Below are 20,961 nucleotides of genomic sequence, written 5' to 3'. Positions count from 1 at the left end.
GGTCCAAAATCTTGCATCACAGCGACCCCGTAGAAACCAGGAGCCAGCCTTGTGCTTTTCTGAAGGATGCAAACCCATACAGACGTTGGAGAGATGAGGAAGGATCCTTACTGTTTTATATCCCCGAGGCTTTACAATAATTTTACTGCATTCTTTGCATATAGCTTTTAAAAGGACTGTCGCCAATAAAATATATGCGGTGTGTTCTTGCCCTGCTCAGAAGCAGAGCGGGGTTTTGCAGATGATGGGAGGTGGAGTGGGAGGCAGGAGCTCAGCCACAGGAGGATTTTAGGGGGCCTGAGGAGCAAGCAGCAGGATTGCCAGCCTTCTGCGAGGGACTCTGTGCTGTGCTGGCGATGCTGATGCTGAAAAACCGTGCCAGGTTAAATACACACTCGTCACATTTCAGCTATTTTTTGTTCCAAACGCAGGCAGCCTCAGCCGGCACGTCATTTCTCAGCTGCTGCCACTCACATCCGTGCACAGAGCAGGAGCCTTCCGCGAGTTTCGGCTCCTCCATCACCTTGACTTCACACGGCCCCTCTCGAAGGCCACGCAGAACTTTACAAATTTACAAAAGCAATGTAGAAAGGGGAACAAATTCCTTAAAAATGTGGGCATTGAGGCTGCGTGCTCAGTGGTTTTGCAGCACTCCCTGGCTTGCAGCACTGGCGAGGGACCCGTCCATCACCCAAACCCACAGTCCGGGATGGTCCCACTGGGACCGAGGAGTGGGCGCGTATGAAAGCAGCGGTGTGTCTGACTTGCCATAGAAAAGAGACCCTTTGCACAGAGTATTCTGCAATAGTTGTAGGAAAAAATCTGTAATTATGCAGAGTTATTGCTATTTTTCCAGTTTCAAGTGCCTCAAATTAGCTCTTCTGGAGTAGATTCTGGCGTGATGAATTCGAGGCAGCTTGCGACTGTTGGCTTTTCTTGTAGCAATATTTAACAGCGTCTGAGAGATTCCTCTGGACAGCTCTTTCCTCTCCTTCTCCTCGTTTAAACCCTGGGGTTCTGCTGCTAAAACCGAGGCGTGCAGCTATTCTGAGCCCCTAACTGGTGGCCTTCCTTTTCCTGAGCTCATGGATTTGCTCAGCAGCTCCCGGAGCAGGAGGAGGCTGATGCAAAATGTCTGATCTTTATTTTGCACGACACAACGCCTTTCGCTGCTCCAACTTCTGGGGGAATTTTCTTTTTTCCCCTTCCCGTTTCCGTCTGAGCCCATCGCTGTAATTTGCTATTCCTGGAGGGAGCTGGTGACTCTTTTTGCAGTTTCCCAGACGTGCTGGCGGAAGGGTTATTTTTAAGGCAGCCTCACTACCTGCGGCACGATGACTCAGTACAGGTTTGCACAGTCCCCAGCATTTGTGCAGAGAAGTCAAGCCTCTGGATTTAATTCCTGAGGGGATAGTTAGGAGCGCAGCCTAAAATCCCCAAATCCTTTAAGGCTGCTGAAACAAAGTCACCAAATCTTCCCTAAATACAATGCGACCGTCTGCCCTCCTAAAATTACGGGGCATAGAGAAATGGGAAACTTTTATTGGCTTTGGTGTGCTGGACCCGTACACGCCGCTGGGTGAAACATGAAAAAATAGACTTCCTTCGGGGAACAGTCAGCTCCAGACACGTGTGATAAAGGGGGAAATAAGCTATGCCTAATTAAGTCTGGACTCTGAGGACTGCTTTTTGTCATTTGGGAGTCAGGATTGTATGTCACAGAAATGTGAACAGCATCGATACTTTGGCACAATTCGGGCTTGCTGAAGCCTTGCCATTGCGTGCTGCACTTGTGGGCCCCTCCCAGCTCGGGATATTCTGTGATCCTGTGGTCCCGTGATCCCGTAATTCTGTGATTCTGTGATCCTGTGATTCTACAATTCTTTGAATCTTTGATCGATCCGATGCTGGATTTCCAGTTGGAGCTGCTGGGCTCGTGGCATCATGAACACGCAACTACCACCTCTGCAGTGCCCACACGTATCTGATGTATTTTAGGAGAGTTTGCTGTGTGTCTAACGTTATAAATATTTCAAGATGTGTTACTAAAATCCCTCCTGTTCTTCCACGTGGACAGGCAGACCTTATTTCAAAAAGCCAGAGCTTTTTGTAGTCTGCTGCTGCGCTGGTTGGGCGTGATGATGGAGGGTATGCTGCTCTTCTCCTCCATGGCTCTACGATTGCCGTCCATCCAAGATTTGCCGAGTTTCCTCTTTTTTCCACCTAAAATACTGCCCCTGGATGATACCATGCGAGCCTTGGGATTTTTCAAACAAGCCCGATTGCTTCCCCGCATCGAAAACAAGCAAAAGAGGAGCTGCCACAGATTTATCTCATCTGCTTGAGCAAACAAGAGAATGCACCTCAACCATAAAATGTAATCTCCTTAATTAGCTGTAATTGGTTTTCCAAGTTGGACTATGATAGAAATCATTGTTTTATGGCAAGCAAATGAAAACCGGGCTTTGCTGAAACATCCCTGGGCTGTCACCCCTCAGCTGTGGTTTTTAATAAGTTTGTAGTTTCTTCTGGGCAGAAGCCTGCTTGTAGGAAATAAAATATTTACAAGATGGGGCGAGGGATTTTTGTTTGCTTTTTCTGTTTCTTGTAAAGCTTTTTTGAAGAGTGGCTCTGCTGGAGCAGCTGGTGCAAAAACGTAAATCTAATTAAAACATTTGCTGAAATGGGTTTCTGTTTTAGGAGAGGGATTATAGGCAGGAGCATGGTTTTATACATTTCTTTAGGAAGTAATGGGATTGAAAAATTCATTTTGTGAAACAAGAGGGGTAGATCCTGCAAAACCACTCCATCTCTGTGCCGTTGTTCATCCTGCCTCGCTGTCAGGGGCTGTTCTGGGCTGCTGGTGGCTTTTTGGGGGCTCCAGGACATGGTCCTTGGCCTTGGATAATAGAGAATTGGGGATAAGTGGCCTTTGTGGCATCACCATATTTCTCCTGTCTTGGAGAGAACTTTTGCACTTCCTAGCTGGTGAAATCAAGCTTTATTTTTGCTAGAGCCTTTTTTTTTTAAACACAGAGGTGGAGTTTTGCCAGTTCAAATATTGCGTATCCTCAGCTTCGCCCAAGCGCAATTTAAATCTAATCTCCTGGCCCAAATACGTGTGAGAGACCCATTAAGCCTTTTAACACCCAAAAACTGGTTTTGTTAATATTCCGTGTGTGCTCCATCTGCTGCTCTGTTTGTTGAAAGCTGATGTATTTGGGAGCAATTCTCTCGGTTGGTCTACATCCAAAATGTCCAAAATACCATATGGACATTTTAAAGTGAATTAGCATTGGAAAATTAAACATCTAACTTAAGGGTGCTGTGAACCCTAAACCTGTGGCCTTCCTGAGTTTAACTCAAGCTCGGCATGTTCTTGCAATCTTAAAATATTTTAGCTTTTATCGGGGTAACCGTAGCGAGGGAACATTTCCAGTGGGTATGGCAGCAGGCTGATGGCGTCAAGCGTCCCCGCAGTCTGAGGATGTGCCTGGTCGCTGTCACCTGGGTGTTTTTACTGAATTTTCTACTGGAATGGCTTTGGGAGAAAGTACTTGCACCCTTGTTAGTGCTCCTGGATCTCCGTGCCTTGATGGTGCTGCTCGGCACTGCGAGAGTGGAGTCTGCGCACAGAGCCGGGCCCGTCCTTTGGCCACAGAGAACTGGCCTTTTTGGGTAATAATCTGTTTCTGTAACGTTATAATTGCCTATTACTAGAATTAATTGAAGTAGCAGGTTCGGTGTCCCCAAAGGTCTCGTGTAAGGGTGTAAATCCAGACTAGCTGCAGTGGAGTCAGGAGGGAGATGCCAGTGTCAGAGGAGAGTGTGGGCTGCAGAAAGCCGTGCGAGGAAGCGCGAGGCTGCTCTTGCATTAGGAGAGGCTCGATTACGGGGCAGCTCTTGTGGTGTTCATCCCTGCGTCGTGCCCTGAGGATGCCCAGGGGACACAGAAGCAGCTGGGGGGCTGGGGCTGGGCAGCACGCCCGGAATACTGCTTATAAGGTAGGTCCCACACCAGCAAATTAAATTAAAGCATCTTGAGGAAGAAGAACTAAAAGTAATGCATGGGCAGGGTAAGGAGCTTTCTGCCATCGCTCCTCTTTGCTGCAGATCCTGGAAGGTTACCGATGATGGAGCAAAGCCTGGCGGATGCTCCTTCTGCTTCTGGGCAGGAGTTACTTGGCGTTCAGTTCTGCCGATGGACGAGATGGCAGTCCCACGGCGTCTGCAGGTGTTTGCAGCCATGCATCCTCCGGCGCAACTCGCTGCAGAAAATATTCAAACTGCGTGCTGGAAAATTGCATTTCTGTAAGAAAACTGCGTCCTGTAACGCTTCGAGGGCTGGGGAGCAAAGCAGGGGGGCAGTCCTGTGCCAAACAGCCTGGGCAGGGTTGAGGTTGTCCTCTGCTCGCTCTCCGTTCCCGGGCGGCTCGCGGCGAGCTGGCTCCTCTCTCAGCTCGTCGGCATCCCTGGCTGTGAACTGGGGCACCCCCTGCTTTCTCCAGTCTTTTAAATCATTTCTTCACACTGCACATTTGCGGGGACAGACCTGTTTCTGACACGTCTGCAGGTATCCAGCGCGCGAGAGGCCCCTTCCAGATGCTGCTGTCATAGAAACCAGGACTATTTTGGACCCAGCTGCGGTAAACACCGAAGGGGCAGGTCAGAACAAAGGAGCGGCGGCAGGAATGACACACGAGCATGAATTTCCATCAGGTGCACATGGAAACCTGTTCCCTTCTCACTGCCGGCAGCGCAGAGGTGTCACGTACGCTGCACCTGGAACAAAATGCCAAGACCCCAAATTCGTTTTTTTCCCCTCGGTGCTGCGGCGTAGAAGCGTCAACGGCAAGGGAGCTGAGCGGAGCTGAGACGGGTGCGTTGGAAATCGGCCAGATGGACAACTGCAGTTTGGAAAACACAAAGGGCTGTTTTCTGAGCAGTTATTAGAGATACCCAGTCGGTAACCTATAACTTGAGGGCATGGAGAGCGTCGGCTTGCTCTCAGCCAGAGAGACGTGCCTGGCTGCATTTACATTACAAACTACTCCAGAAAGAGCCTACCAGAAATCCTCCTTTCCACCCCATCCAGAGTTGCCATAGAAACTCTGCTGCCTGCCTGCCAGAACAGAAGGGGACCGGGAGCTCCTGCTTAAGAAAGCTCGGCTCTCCTGCCCTGCCTGGGATCGCAGGGAGACGGGGAATGAATTATTGAGCCGCATTTGCACTTCCGTAGCGCCGCGTGCGGAACTGGAGTGACTTGCGGGCGGTGGTGGGCTGAGAGCAGAGGAGGGATGTCTCGGGGGGCAGCTCTCTGCATCCCCCCAGAAGGATGCTCTCCGCACCTCGGCGAGGGAAGGATCGCAAGGAGGATCCAGTGCTTAAAATTCACCTCTGTGGAGCCTTCTCTGCGTCAGCCCCTCGCTAAACCTCCACGTGGAAAAGCAGAAGCGGATCGTCACGTCCCCGTCTTTCTCTTCTTGTGCATCTCCCCAGATCTCAGTTTACTGCAGCTTTTTTCCCTCCCAGCATCTGTCTGCCCTGTTGGTCTCTGCATGGCTGCGAGCCGCCCAACTGCAAGACAGGGTCTGGGAAACAGCGTCCCTAGCCTGGGACAGGGGACAGCATGAAGGGACAGAGTGGGATGCCTTAGGAAGGACAGATGGGCTCTTTCCCCTCAGACAAAGAAATACATATTCAGTATTGAGCACGTTAAGCAATTATTCCATTAAAGATACATGAATCGAGCTCGCTCCAGCTCGCTGTCCCTGGACCACGTTGCATCTGTAAGCCAGCGAGAGCAAAAGGCTCCTTCTGCTGGTGATGTAAGCAGATTTGACTCTGAATACACATGCGAAACCGAGTTTTTCAGAAAGAAAAGGCAACCCGGTCGCTTTTCTGACCGTAACCTGACTTAAATTTGTCAGGCTGGATTTGTTCGACTGCCGCCTCCGAAGCTCTGCTGTGGCAGCCCATCACCTGCCATGCACTCACACTGACCTTCCAAATGTTACAGCAGCCCTGGAAAATGTTTTCCACGATATTCAGGAAAAGACAGATGAAGAAGCCTCCGGACAGGATGAAAAACGAGCTTCTTATAGTCACTGTCAGCAGGAAGAGGAGCAGTTCCTCCCTTTCCGTCTTTAAATCTAAGATATTGGCTGAGTTAAGGGCCTGATGCAGTTGTTATGCTTCACCCTCATTACTCTGCAGAAAAGCAAAATGTACTCCTTCGAAGTAATGATTTTTATAGCAGAGTAAGGAGGCAAGAAGTAGGCCAGCCTTGGGGCAGTGCGTGCCGGTGCCTCACGAACCTGCTGCAGCTCTCCAAGCACCGCAGGAGGGAGGCTGCATTTCCAAAGGGGTCAGCGAGGACCCTCTGCAAGGATTTGCAAAGAAACTAAATGTTATGGAAGGAGGGGGAAAGGCCTTTCCAGGATAAGAGATGTATTAAATGATAAAAAGAGGGGGTGGGAGTAAATAGCAGGCTTTTCTGGTGCAGGGGGCTGAGCTCTCCATTCCCTCTCAGGAGCAGGGTCCTGGACAAGCCAGCGCTATGGAAATGCCAACTCGGTGCTCAGCACCTGTCCAGAAAGGCACATACCACATGGAAGGATGAAACCAGGAAAGGAGCTGAGGAGCAGGGTGCCAGTACAGCTCTGGGCTTGGGGCAGGTCTTTCCCCCAGCTCAGAAAGGTGGGAGAGGGTCAGAGAAGGACAACGAGGCCACCTGGGGGTCTGGGAGGGCTTCCAGGCAAGGAGCAACGGAGCAGCCTGAACAGCCTCAGCCTAAGAAAGCCGTGATTATGAGAGGTGAGTAGAGTCATGGGTGACATGGTTGACAAAAATAAGTCACTCTGCACATCTGTACTGAAAGAACTAGGAGGCATCACATGAAGGAGCGTGACTGCAACAAACCAGAGAGGCAGCTTCTTCAACAGCTAGTTGGGCTGTGCAGATCCAAGGCTGAAAGCTTACATAATTCAAGGGAAGACTTGACAAGACCATGGAAGAAAAGTCCACTGAGAGATAAATAAATAATAAATAATAATAAATAGATGCAGTGGAAACCTTATCTGTCACGGGAACTTCCCAAGCTGGCAAATGAGTGGAGTTGGGAAGTGCATTGGAGGGAATCATAAGCATTTTATCTTTCTTAATCTCCTCCCCAGGCATCCTAGGCATAGTTTTGGCTACTGTCAAGGGCAGGATACTGGATGAGAGAGACCTTTAATTTCCTGTACAGCTGCTCATGCGTGTTGCGTCCCGATCTCTACAGCCTGTGCCTCGCATGAGTAGGAATTTACTGTGCCTTGGGACAGGGCATGTGTTGCCCTCCATTTGCTTTTTGTGGTATTTTGGCAGAGAGGTTAGGGGGTGCTGGGCATCAGGTAAGCCACCGGTTTGGGAATTTGGGACCTCAGGTCCTGACCCAAATTCTGGTACAGACACTTGATGCAGAAAATGCCTCCATTTGTGTGGGTCTTCATGGTCATATCTAGAAAAAGGTGCTATTTGCCTCTTACACCCCCAAATTTAGCTTTATGCTTTTCACCTTGGCCACTAAACCGTGACACTCTATTGGTAGCATCCTCCCTACAGCAGCTCGCCTGTGGCCGATTGCATCCCGAGGCAGCAGCGCTGCAGGCTGGGGCTGGGCACAACCTGGCCCATGGCAGCATGAAGAAGCCTTAGCTCCAACAGCTCTGGCCTCGTTAGTCTTCCCAGCTTGGATCTGGACAGGCAAATTGGGGGGTTCCTGGCATTTGCACAGGCTTACAGCAAGCTGGTTGTCACCATGCCTGGGATTCCTTTGAGGATTTTATTCCTCTGGTCATATCTTAGGGGGAATAGGAGGAATAGAAGGGCTCCGAAGCTGGGGAAGGGCCTGGGACACAAGTCCTGTAAGGAGCGGCTGAGGGACCTGGGGGGGTTTGGGCTGGGGAAGAGGAGGCTCAGGGCAGACCTTATTGCTCTCTGCAACTGCCTGAAAGGAAGGGGTGGGGAGCTGGGGGTCGGCCTCTGCTCACAGGTAACCACTGATAGGACCAGAGGGAACGGCCTCAAGTTGTGCCAGGGGAGGTTCAGGCTGGAAATGAGGAGACATTTCTTCTCAGCAAGAGCGGTCAGGCGTTGGGACGGGTTGCCCAGGGAGGTGGTGGAGTCCCCGTCCCTGGGGGTGTTCAAGGCAAGGTTGGACGTGGTGCTTGGGGACATGGTTTGGTGGGTGACAGTGGTGGTAGGGGGACGGTTGGACCAGGTGATCTTGGAGGGCTTTATAACTTACATGAGTCCTTCCAGCCTGAAGTGTCCCTGGGGAACATTATCGGATAAGGCACAACCAACGCTGGCTCTCCTGACACGAGGCCTGGGCTGTAGGGCCTGGGACACAGCCGTATGGGGTCAGACTAAAGGGCTCTCGTCCAGCATCCTGCCCCTGACAGTGGCCATTATGGTTTGGGGTTTAAAAACCCACTGTAATGTCTTTGTTATGGAGGGCTCACACTTTCTTTGGAGCAACAAACATTTGTATTTTATCCTTAGTGGCTGTTCGTATCTTGCCTTGGATTAGTCAAACAGAGAATGAAGTAAATAATGGCAGGGAGCATTAATATTGCCTGACCTAAGCAGTTTTCTACAACTTCTTTTCCACAGAGACTTGTCTAAACACAGGGGGGCTGTGACACATATCTCTTGCCCAGGAGTTACAGTGATTGACAGTCTGTCAAGTTCTGTCGCTGTGCTTTATTTATAGGATGTGACTTAAATACTCAAACTTTCTTGCTAATGTTTTCAGACAGTTGCTGCCGGTTTTCAAGATGAGTTTTCCTCATGCAAATGCTTCCTGAACCCAGGCGGCTGCAGTGAGGCCTGGGAGGTTTCTGGATGTCGCTTTATCTTTTGGTCATGGGTGGGATGCAAAACCGAGGGGAATGGTCATAAAAAGAAAATATTTTTTATATATTTTTATTAAAAAGAAAATATTTTTATGACTATGTTTTATGGTCATAAAAAGAAAATATTTTTGCCAGATTCATGTAGTTTTTCCTTTTTTTTTTTTTTCTTGCATGGGGATGTCAGGTTTATACTGCAGGCTGCAGAACTACACTTGTGCTGCCTGTGATGCCTGCAGAGCATCTACCCAGGCGGTCTCCAAGTGCTGTGCTTACTACATAAGAAAAACTCCTTCAGAGAACTTGCACACAGGTCACCACCATCCTTTGGGTCACGTTATTAGACAAGCTGTGTAATAAAAAACGTGGGGCTGGGCGAGCGGCTCCGCGGGGCCCTGCTGGGGCAGGGGGCGAGCAGCGGCACCCAGGGGTACCCCCAGCATCAGCCAGCCTGTGGGGCTGCAATTTGTCCTTTGAAGGCTCCATTTTTTTCCAGGAACCTTCTGCCTGTGGTTCCCCCACATCGCTGCCTCTCTGCCGGTGACGGAGATGTGGCTGTCCTACAGCTCATCACCAGGTCCCCCATTAGCATGAAAGCACAACACAAATGCACAAGGGCAACCCTTGAGCAGCAGTTATAATAAATTACCCCACTGAAATGTAGCATTTAATTAAAGTTCTTTAATTTTCATAGGATCAGATGGCATCACCGACAGCCTCAGCAGTAATGAGGATGCGATGCGGTTCTCCAGCTCTGTGATAATGCATCCCATACAGAATTTCACATGGTTTGTGATCACTGGTCTGTACTGATAGCAGTGTTTTAAACCAGGAACCACCACCAGAAATCCTGCCAGTGCACTGACATTCCCCATGACGAGTGGCTCTGCATGGCCATGGATAGCAAGCAAGAAATAAGTGATGCTCGTATAAAAAAAAAGGATGTATCAGCTGGAAATAGAACAGAAAAAAAAGGTCTGCAGGAAAGTGAGCAGGTCATCAAATGCTAGAGATAATCTTTTTTAAAACGGTTGCCATGCCTGGCAAATGTATGTTCGTTTGACTGCTCTGCTCCTGGTCTGATGAGGCTTGAAACAGTAATAAGGGGGTGGCACTTTTTCACGGGAATGAATGTATTTATTATCCTCAGAGACTTGAGAAATGCTGGATTCTCAACCATCCATTAACTCGCTCTTCAGAACGGTTCCACCCTTGCTTTCAGCTTTTCCTCTATTTTTACATCCAGTTAGCACGAGTGGGCTGGAGTAGTTCCACGGCAGAGCGCTGAGTGATGGGGCAGCGGGAGGAACGGGGGAAGCTCCGCGCCGTGCAAAACATGCCCAGGGCTCTCTGCCGTGATGCTCGTCCTTCACCGTGCCCGACATTTGGGTAGAGCTTGCCCCAGAAACTCGTGCAATCGCTCTGCTTCTGCGGCTTTAGGGAAGGAGAAGGTTGTGCTGTCCTTCTGATTGTGTGTTGTCAAAAAGGGCATCCCCTAGATTCGTGTCATTGTATAGGTTAGGTGTAAAAGGGAGTAGAAATTGGTTTAGTGGGGCTTCAGCTCTGCCCTCCTAAGGTGGGGACTGCATCTGGATGTAGCTTTGATTTGGAAAACCCTGTAAATCATGGAATGTACATTTTGAGCTACGGTACAGCACATTTGCCTTTCAAAATGCAAGAGGCCAAATTGAGCTCGGGGGTAAGTGGAATCTAATGGATGAGACACGTCTTGATGTTTTAGTGTTGAGTTTGACCCGAGTTCCAGCTGAAGGACGGTAGCGTCGTAAAACACACTGCCAGTCTCACACGCAGCCATTTGGTCATCTCTGTAGCATCCTAAGAACCCCAAGCCACTTGTGACAAAGGGCTCTCTGCCAGGAAATCGGGGACTGAGCTGTGCCAGGGCTGCTGCACACCTGGTGCCTTAGGTGGGCTAAATCCTGAGCAATCATCCCTGTGTTTCAAATGGTTCCCATCAAGCAGGGGAACCGTGTAAGAAGCAGGTACTGCTCGGAAATCACCTCCCCGCCTGCCATTGCCCCAGGGACATCGCGGAAGGCAGGAGGGTGGGCAGCCCAGCATGAGCTCCGTGGAGAGGAACGGCGTCCTTCCAGGCAGGGGCAGCTCACGGAACGGGAGAACAAAGTTTGTTTAAACCTCTGCTGCACATCGCTGCCAAAACACCCTAGCTCTTCATCTCTAGAGGCTTAGTTTCCAACACAGGATTAGTTCCCAGATGTCCTTACTGGATCTTTTCTCCCAATCATCGCATAATTGGGCGCATTCTTTCTGCTGTCATTGCTACCGGCAATCAGCACTCAAGAGCGTTGCTGCAAGTCTGCCGGAGGATTTGGCGGAGCTGCGTCGGGAAGCCGCCGTGGTGTCTGCTCTCTAATTTCTTGACTCCGTGGTAATTTCTCAAGTACCAAATTTACATGTTCATCGCACAAAACACGACTTCTTGCAGGGATAAACTCCTTGTCAGGCTGAAGAGAATGGATTTACAGCAGCGTGAAGATGTGAAGCCGCTCACGTTTCAGCAGAAGGCTACTCGTATATAATATTTCTGAAGAGGTTCTGAGGTCTAGGCCATAAAGAATGAGACACGATGGGTGGACATAAAATATCAACGTATTTTACAGGTGGAAATATTTTGCCTTAATATGGCTGACCTGAAGAGGTGGTCATAAAGACAAAATGTTCCTGGACCTGTTGCAGTTTAAATGCAATCACTCAGCGGGAACAAGTTGGCAGAAAGTGTTTAGGGTTTTAAAAGGGAGAGGTAATATAATGGCCCCTGAATTTATCTGTCTCGGAACAGTGAATTACACATTACAGACAGTTTTGCGTGGCTGCCTGGGTTTTTAGTCCCTTGAATGTTGGTCATTAATTGGCTCTTGAGATAGCGCAGCGAGTGTCTGAACGGCAGCTTGCCAGGATCCTTGGTGACAGTGGTTCGATGAGTCGAAGCGCGGTTTTATACAGTGCCTTGTCCTGTGCCCAGATAAGGGGCTTTGTTATCTGTCCCTGTAAAAATCCTGGCGATACAGCTGCCATTAGGAGCGTATCGCTGCTTGAGGATCCCTAGGAAGAGGGGCGAAGGGGAATATTTTGTCTTGTAAATTAATTTGGGCTGCTTGTAGCAATTTAAGCCATAATCAGATAATGGCCAACAGAATCTATTCTCGAGAAATTAAACGGCACATTTTGGAAATCAGCGTTGTAAGTGACAATTAATTCAGCCGATCATCAGTGGAAGGCTGAAACAAGGACCTGGCTCTCCGGGCTCCCTAGCTGAAGAGAAGTTTCCTTTCTTTTCCAAGAGTACGTGAGTACATCTTGTGGAGAGCTGGCACTAGTATGGCTGGTACGTTATTTGGGTGCTCCCAACAGTTTGGCTTCTGATCTGCAGCTGCAGGCTGACCTGTATGCTGCATGGCACTGAGGTGGGTGCACCGCATGGGTGCTGCTGGCAGATGCCAAACCCTGGCTGCACAGGTGAGATTTAGGCTGCTCAAAAACCACCCAGGTCCAGTTAAAAATGACTTTGGTACGAGACAGCCAGACCTGCTCAGCATAACAGGCTCTGATCATCTTAGTGGTTCCTTTTTTAATTAGCCTGAAGTGTTCGCTCTGCTCCAGTTTTTAATGTCTATGGCAGCTGAGCTTGCCCCCACCTTTGGTTGTAGTGTTTTAATATTGATTAATAATATATTTGTTTTAATACTAATTAATTAATATGCAATATTCTTCAGTATTTTGATCGTGTTGCGTGATTTTCCTCCTGTAACTTGTGTGTCCTCATCAAGGCTAGACGGAGCCACCAGGGGTGGGACCAGCGGGACGCCAGCGTCCCTTCCACCCTCATGCACAGCAGGTGACACGGTTAGAAGTGTCAGTGAGATGCCATTTGGTAGGGACGAGGGGAAATGTGACCAAAAGCGGCCAAATCCCCGCTCGCTGCCACCTGAAGCCTGCAGAGGCAGCCTCGCAGCCTGGCTGAGGTGCTGGTTAACCTCAGGCAGAGCTCCTCCATTAAGTGGTGTCATATCCCATGCCGATGCTGCCTGTAACTCGTTAATCCTTCCCACCCTGCCACCATCACAGAGGTTTGCCTTTCCTCCTTTGCCTGCTGCCATCCCTGCTCTCTCCTCTTCTCTCTCCCCAGCAGCCCATCCCTTTGGCCGTACTGATGTGCACTACTGACGTGCGCAACTGCAGCGGTCGCGGGGGAACTGCTGCCAGTAGGGGATAAACCATCCCAGAAGGCTGCCAGGATGGAAAGAGCTGTCCTAAAACCCCCTCCAAACACGTCTTGTAGCGTGCAGAAGTGGCCTGCGGTGAGCTCGTGTCTCTGGTTGCAAGCACATCTGTCTTGCGTGTAGGCAGCAAAACACAGAGCTGGAAATAAATACAAGCGGACTGCTTTGCTAGGACTGTTCTCAGTGTAATCACAAAGGGGCCTGGGCTAAACAAAGCTGTTGCTTAAAAACATTTGCAGGTTCTGCGAGCCACACTTTTCTAATTTGTTCCCTGAACTCCTTTCCGAGCACGTTTCCTGAAGGTGTGCGCCTTAAAAAGGGAGAGGATAGCTCGGGCTTGCAGCCTCAAAGCCATGAATCAAAAGCGGCGTTGCACCGAAGAGGACAGAGCAGAGCTGGAAATAATCTTACAGAAACATTTAGAAATACATGAAAAATTAAAGGCGGCTTTAAAAAGCGTTCTTGTTGCAGCCCTTCGCTCTGCACAGCCGGTTATTGCATCGTAATTTTTACACTAGTTCAGCCGGTGCTGCTCAGCGCCGTAGTGCTGCATGTTCTCCTCGGGGAGAACATTAAATGAGCGCTGGGTTTCCTGCTCCTATTGATTGTGGAATTGATATTAAATTAAAATAAAGCAAGGAAACAACTTTTGATTTCTTCTTTGAGGAATCTAATAAATTCTGTTCAATATGTTTTCATCCAATTTTCTTCGCTTCTGCATTGCTGCTGTGATGGGGCCCCAAGCCCAAGCAGAGCTGGGGTCCCATCCCATGCAGATCTGTACCAGTATGAAACAAAGGATATTTTCTGTCCCTGACCTTTTCGTATCTCCAGCTGCTGCCTCTGGCAGGAATCCCGTGAAGATCATCAACACCAAGCCAGCGGTTTCCCCCTCTGTGCTGCTGTTTTTGCAGATTGAAGGTGACGAGACGAGGCAGACGTGGCAGGGTCACCAGCAGGGACAGGGGCTTAGGGTGGCCGCGGGGCAATCAGAGCAGGATGCGGCCACTTCTGCATCGCCACCGCTCCCGAACCCCGGTCACTGGAGCCGGGCTTCGTCGTGGGAGCTGCAGCTGTGGCTTTCCTGAGGATGTCGGCTTGTGGTCGCTTTGGGGATGAAGAGGAGCCAACAAATATAAATCGTGACGGCTCGAAAAGCAGTAGGCAAATACGGGATAAAAATGTCCCGTGTATTTTTAAACCTAGCGATTTTTGAGCTCCGGGAGCTCGCAAGCACGCTTCCCCTTGCCCAAATTGCCACAGTTGTGCTATTTTCTTATATTTTGGTATGTCCAAAAAAAGGAGCAAATCACACTCATTTCCCTACCCTCATTATGGAAAGGAGAGGTGTTGTGCTGGAGGTGAGCATGTGGCAAAGGTTTTGGGGTCAGAGTGGAAGGCAGAGTAGAGCTGAGCCTGCTGCAGCTTTTCATATGTGAACCTCTTAAAGCTCCCTCAGTAGAAATGGCATTTATCTGAGATGAAATTATTCTGAAAATGCCCATAACTTTCTTTCAAAACAAGGAAAATAAGCAAGAGGCAGCCCTGCTGAGCAGAAGTTAAACCCCAAAGAGAGAAAGGAGACGTGTAAATACACGGTTGTCTCCGTCTGCCCGAAATAACCACGCGGTCTTTGAATAATTGGCTGTATGGAAAAGATTACCCAAAGCCACAGCTTTCCTGTGCAGGCCCCTCCCCAGGCCCCTGAAGGAACATGGTCTGATTTATTTCAGGCTGGTTTTGCACGTATAAACCTAATGTTGAACATGTTGGTTCGTGGGTTCCTCCTGTGCGATTTGAGACCTATTTTGGGGATAAACTGTCAAGAAAAGAGTAGAGGGATTGGTTCCCCATGCAGCCATTGCTCATCATCCACGTACCATCCACAAACTACGAGTGAGGCACTTCTGAGATGTGTGGGGAGGCAAAACCCAGTGGCTGGGGTCTTCAGCAGCCGCTGGGATGTGGGGCTGGGCGAGCGGCTCCGCGGGGCCCTGCTGGGGCAGGGGGTGAGCAGCGGCACCCAGGGGTGCCCCCAGCATCAGCCAGGCCGTGGGGCTGCAAATGGCTGTTGTGCAGAAATGCAGTTGAGGGAATAATATGGAAAATACGCCTGGTCAGGAGGCAAAGAAGGACTGCTGAGGTCGGGCTGGCCACAGGAGGACCCTGGAGCAGTGAGCACAATGCAGAAAGCAGTGGTTATCCTCCAAGGAAGCAGAGGGCGGGCAGGGATATTTCTGATTTAATATCTTTATCACTGATGCTCTGCTTGCAATCACTGGATCTGCAAATAACTTTCCGAGGAGCTTCCTGATTGCTAAAAGGCTGTATATTCCCGAGTATGTTGACAACGTAGTTTTATGTAGTCTAAAAAAAAAAAAAATCTGTTGCACTGCTGCTTATCCAGCATTAACCACAGCAATTTTTAATTAACCTGATTTAGAAGCCAAATATATCACTGATGAAAATGAGAGGGTAGAACACACAGTCATTTATTCCAGTACAGTGGTCATGATTGTTGAATTAGATTTATTTAAATGAACTTCAAAATTTTGCTGCAGTAGTCGGCTGCGTGCCGGGTGCCGGGTTTGGAAACCTGCGTCTGGTCGCGTAACAGCGCGCTGAGGGCATGGGAGGGGGGGAGAGATTGCGGCGTGTTTGTCTTGCTGTTGGGGAAGAGGGAGGAAAGATCCTTTCTGGCTTGTATTTAATAAAGCAAAAAAGATGGGGTGTGAATTGCTTGCTAATTACTTCTTCCCAGTCTTTGCTAGCAACCAACAGCCAGTGGAAGGATGTTGGAGGTTCATGTTATCTGCAGTCGAACCGGTGCTGCCTAGGAAATAGAATGAAATAGAAGAGAAGGGAAAAGGAAGAGAGAAGAGAAGAGAAGAGAAGAGAAGAGAAGAGAAGAGAAGAGAAGAGAAGAGAAGAGAAGAGAAGAGAAGAGAAGAGAAGAGAAGAGAAGAGAAGAGAAGAGAAGAGAGAAGAGGAGAAGAGGAGAGGAGAGGAGAGGAGAGGAGAGGAGAGGAGAGGAGAGGAGAGGAGAGGAGAGGAGAGGAGAGGAGAGGAGAGGAGAAGAGAAGAGAAAGAAGAGGAGAGGAGAGGAGAGGAGAGGAGAGGAGAGGAGAGGAGAAGAGAAAAGAGAAGAGAAGAGAAGAGAAGAGAAGAGAAGAGAAGAGAAGAGAAGAGAAGAGAAGAGAAGAGAAGAGAAGAGAAGAGAAGAGAAGAGAAGAGAAGAGAAGAGAAGAGAAGAGAAGAGAAGAGAAGAGAGAAAACAACGCAAAGGCAAACTCTCCAGCAGGGCCTGGAGATACCCATGTCCTGTTGGGTCTGTTAGAGGGATTTACACACATAGGAAGGGATGGAGTTATTTGAGTGTTACCATTTTCAGTCTGTAAAACTTCCAGCAAGGGGAAGTCATACTATGAACAAGAGCAAGGTCGAGCAGATTGAGGTACGGAGATTGTCCTCTGTGGGTTTTGTGGAAGACAAGAACTTCTGGTGAATGAGTCTGTTGGACTCTGTGTGGGTGCACATAAGGACTGTTCCGTTTTTGCCTTGCTATGCCAGTTGTCTTTGACAGCAGCGGGTGCAGTCTTCTCCATAACGTCTTGTTTTCCCTTGGTTTTGCCAATTTGGCCAATTCTGCCTACTTCCTCCGGTGCAGCGTGCCCACACTGTGCAGTGGTTTCCTACCCAACTGTTTCATTCCAGCTGCCCAAGCCTGCACGTAGCTGCCTGATTTCCCCTGAACTCCCTATGACCGATCCGACTGAAGATGATGGGAACTGAAGATGCTCTGTAACCTTCTCCAAAGTGCCCATTAAAACCTCACGGTGGCTTCAAAGGGTATGCGCTGCCGTGCGTGTTCCTTCCAGGTGGCTTGGCAGGTAATCGGCTCCCTCCCCAGGATGGCAGCTGTGCAGTGAGGAGTGAATATAAGGGCTGGCATGTTTTCATGCTACGTCCTTACCTTCCCTGTAGCAAGAAGCTCTGCCTAATGGAAGCACCGGGCACTCGGGTGGCTGCTGAGCTCTGCTGTCTGGATGGAAAGTGCTGGCTGCTCTCCGTGGAGAGCGCTCAGCGTTCCTTGGCACCGGGCTGTGGAGGAGTTACAGAATCATTTCCCAGCTTAGGTTAGCTTTTTAACATTTTTAACACCAGGAATTATTCCCTTCCTGCCATTTAGGGTTAGCTAAACCTGCGATGCCAAGGTTAAAGTTATGGTACGTGACACATCAAGCTACTATGGCTGCAAGCAGCCAAGGAAAACCTTTCAGCTACAGCTGTGCCTCTGGTTTTTGCAGCTGAATTCTGCATTCAGAGTGTGTGTTTTCTTGGTAGCTTTCTTCAGAGCTCATTGAATGTGCCCATGACCTGCATTCTGGTTATTGTCCTCATTTTCTAGGGAAATAAAGGTTACATGTTGATGATATCAGGTGGCAATTCATGGGGCACATTCATCATCCTTCCTATGCCGTGCCCGACTGATAACACATCTGTGCTTCACCTCTCACCTGTGCCAATGGCCTGGCTCACACGGATTGTTTATTCCTTCCTAGGGATGCTCTCTTCTCTTCTCTTGCTGCTGTTGTTGTCAAAAGCGTAATTAATTTCTCTCTTTCTCTCGTTGCAGGTTACCCGACAGGATATCCCACCGCGGCCCCAGCCTACAACCCCAACATGTACCCAACCAGCAGCCCTGGCTACGCCCCAGGTAAAACCACTTTGTGCATGGAGACCAGACAGGGCCCGTTAAAGCCTGCAGGAGGATTTACCTTCAGCAACTCCGTGTACAAACCCCAACAGCTTCTGTGTCCTTGTTTCCAGGGAAGGGGACTGTGTTAAGCTCTTCCCTTACTGTCTCTGCCATTACCTTCACACCGTACCTTGGGAATACTTCTCCATGTTGCAAAGTGCTTTTGAGCCATGAATTATATCTTACTACTAATCCCAGGAATTTTACAGTGGCTGTGATATCTGCACGCTGACAGCTCTTAATATTTCTTGAATATACCATGTGTTATCTCCCCGAGATTGCCTTCCCCTTCTCCCTGCTTATCATTCTCTCCTTTCATGTTATAGATGTAGAAGTGTCAGCAACCGTGTCCCATTTGGTGCCCTCATCTCCCATGCCATGTCTTCGTGTCCTTTCCCCTCCCTGCTGCTCCCCATCTCTCTGGGAAATCTTACATGCAGGTACAAATTCTGGTCCCATCCCTGCACCCAGGCTGTGCCCTGCTGCTCCTCTCATGGAAAAGGGGCTTCCCCTCATCTCCATGAAGCCATTTCTTGGATTAATTCCTCCATTAGCCCCTTTATTTTTTTTACCAAAGCCCATGACAAGATCTGCATTCGAGCCCAAACACAGAAATCTTTACACAAGTCTTTCTTTGGAGTTGAAGACTTCTCTTAAGCTCCAATTCAGGAAATAATTCAGCTGAAGTCAAGCCTACGTTTAAGTGTCCCAGCCCTTTGGAAGGACCAAGCAACTGCCTTCATGTTGCTGAGTTTTTGGAGCATGGTTAAATTCCCTGCTTTCAGCAAAATTATCCGAGGGGCGGGAGCCTCTTTGCATGGCACGGGACGACAGAAACTCAAGGGCTAAGGGGCAGTTCCAACATGTAGCTGGTTTGTGCCTGTGTCTGGAGCAAATTAAGTGAAGTGCAGTGTAAGAAAAGGAAATATCATATTTAATAGCGGCCTCAAGATCAGAACATTATTTATTAGCTGTGGGTTTTTTAAGCTGCGGTGCGTTATCAGAGCGTTTTCTTCAAAGGATGCGGTCGCACAGGTCAAATCCAAGCTTTTGCAGCGTCTGAACTGCGACCTGAAAAGCATTTCTGAAATCAGGACTGGGCCTTTTTTCATGGTTTTTATGAAAAAGGCCTGAATAAGAAAAAAAGTCTTGCGCACCCATCTCCACGCAGACTTTGGAGATGAAGAATAACGCCTCGTCTTTGGGGTTGACTCCGTAACTCCTTGGCTGTCCGAGCTGTTTATTCCGAGCACGTTGCCTTGAAAGAGCTGAGGGATTTTAACTTTGCATCCTTTCAGCGGCATGTTCAGTAGTCGGAATGAAATGGATGCTCGTGAAACCAGCGCACAGCAGGACTTGGTGGCAGTCCCACTAAACCCTTCCTCCTCTCCAGCGCCAAGTTTTTGGGCTCTCGGCTGTCATCAGATCGGTGGGTTCCCAGGCTCGGGCGCTTTCCAGGGCTGATGAAGCAGGAATGAGGGGTTTCTTGCCAAAAAAACTTTTGATGCTGTCTTCTGCACATTGCTGAAGGCCTGGTTTTAAATTTGCTGCTATTTTGCAGGGTTATTAAATGAAGCCAGTAAATGATGGCTGTAAGGGATCTGTCATGTTTCTGTGGTTTTCATGTGCCTCTAGAACAGTCTTTAGGCGCGTTTTTTACCCCTGGATATCTTGGTGTGTAACACGAAGCAAGCAAGGCCACGAAAGCCTTTGTTCCCCAACATGTGTGCAGGCCACCCTCAAATTCAAAGGGTGTAATACTGAAAGAGGGACGTGAGAAGAGCTCTGCGGAGTAAAATCCCACAAGTTTATCGGGAGAAAAACCCACAAGTTTATCTGGCAATGTGCTCCATGCTCAGGAAGGGATGTAAGCACATATTGCCCTGGCCGTTATAGAAACACGAGTGGGTGGGAAGCAGCAGTGAGGTTTCTGCAGGTGCCTCGTGCAGGCGGCAGCTCGAGGGGATGGCCAAGGGGCACCCGAGCGAGGCAGCACCGGAGGCTGCAGGAAGGGGTCCCAGGTGCTTCGTGGACATCCCCGACACCCCCTTTGGGAGGCTGGAGCTCCCATCAGGAAACACGTGGGCACAAACCCCAGAAATGCCACGTGGCTCACCAAGCAAAATAGTTTTCTTTGCAACGTTTTGTTGAAATGCGCACGTTCCCCTGGAAAGTTTCTATTTCGGCTCAGTTTAATTTTCCCAAATTAAAGAAAAAAAAAAAGGCCACTAGGAAATTTTCGACTGTTTTGAACAGCTGCAGCCATTGCCACGTTAGGGAAGATGCAGCTGCCTTTAGCTGGATAAACATCAGGTCTCTAACCCAGGCAGCCCAGGTCCTTCTGTAGTCGGTGAAGACAAAAAGAAGCCTCCCCAGGGGGGTATTTAGCCCGTCCGTTTGGGGACAGACTCCCAGGGGCGTCTGTCTGTCCTACAGGGAGAGCTTCAGATGAATCCTGCCTGGGGCATCCTTCGTGTTCATGTTCATGAGAAACAAGAACCCAAAGGGGTTTGGAGAAGCACTCTCAGATAACTCTGATACAGTGAAGATAGGGAAGGGGACATCAAGGATGATGTTTTATGGGATTGCTTTTTAGTAGATTGTCACTAAATAGCAGGAACGGACAAAGAGAAGTCTGTGCGGGTAATTAATGCTGCCCAGCAGAACGAGCATCATGTTAGGTCCCTATGCAAGGAGAAGGAAATCAAGTGCAGACCCAGGGCAAGGGGCTCTGTCAGTGCCCGGATTTTTATGGACTGACAGATTTTGGCAGAGGCTCAAGAGACGAGCATTCAGCACGTGCTTCTGCGCCTTTTCCAGGAGCAAAGTACTTTCCTGAAGGGATGCTTTGGTGTTACGGGAGAAAATATTTCCTCCCACCCTCTTGATCAACATGTCGGGGCCGCCCTGGGTCTGAGCAACCAATTTTTAATTTCCCACAGGGGGGACAGGTTGTTACCTGGGTGTGTGAGGATGCTTGGCTTCCACCTTGCTCAACGTGATGGGGACGGGAGGAAAGCCGAGGAGGGTTGGGTTCGTAGTC

At 49.3% G+C, this 20,961-nt stretch overlaps 1 protein-coding gene across 5 annotated transcripts in view; it reads left to right on the top strand.

Annotated features, from left to right (window-relative positions):
* Nucleotides 1–20,961, top strand: part of FAM168A (family with sequence similarity 168 member A) — a 176,507-nt gene that overhangs the window by 139,942 nt on the left and 15,604 nt on the right. For all 5 annotated transcript variants that reach the window (XM_050709193.1, XM_035570371.2, XM_035570368.2 and 2 more), the window contains one exon: nucleotides 17,796–17,876. In XM_050709193.1, coding sequence (XP_050565150.1) covers nucleotides 17,796–17,876 — 81 coding nt within the window. The remainder of the gene's footprint in view (nucleotides 1–17,795; nucleotides 17,877–20,961) is intronic.

Source organism: Cygnus atratus, chromosome 1 (genome assembly GCF_013377495.2).
Source record: "Cygnus atratus isolate AKBS03 ecotype Queensland, Australia chromosome 1, CAtr_DNAZoo_HiC_assembly, whole genome shotgun sequence".
NCBI lineage: Eukaryota > Metazoa > Chordata > Aves > Anseriformes > Anatidae > Cygnus > Cygnus atratus.
The sequence above is the reverse complement of the archived record's forward strand: the minus strand, read 5'-3'. Positions and strand labels throughout refer to the sequence as shown.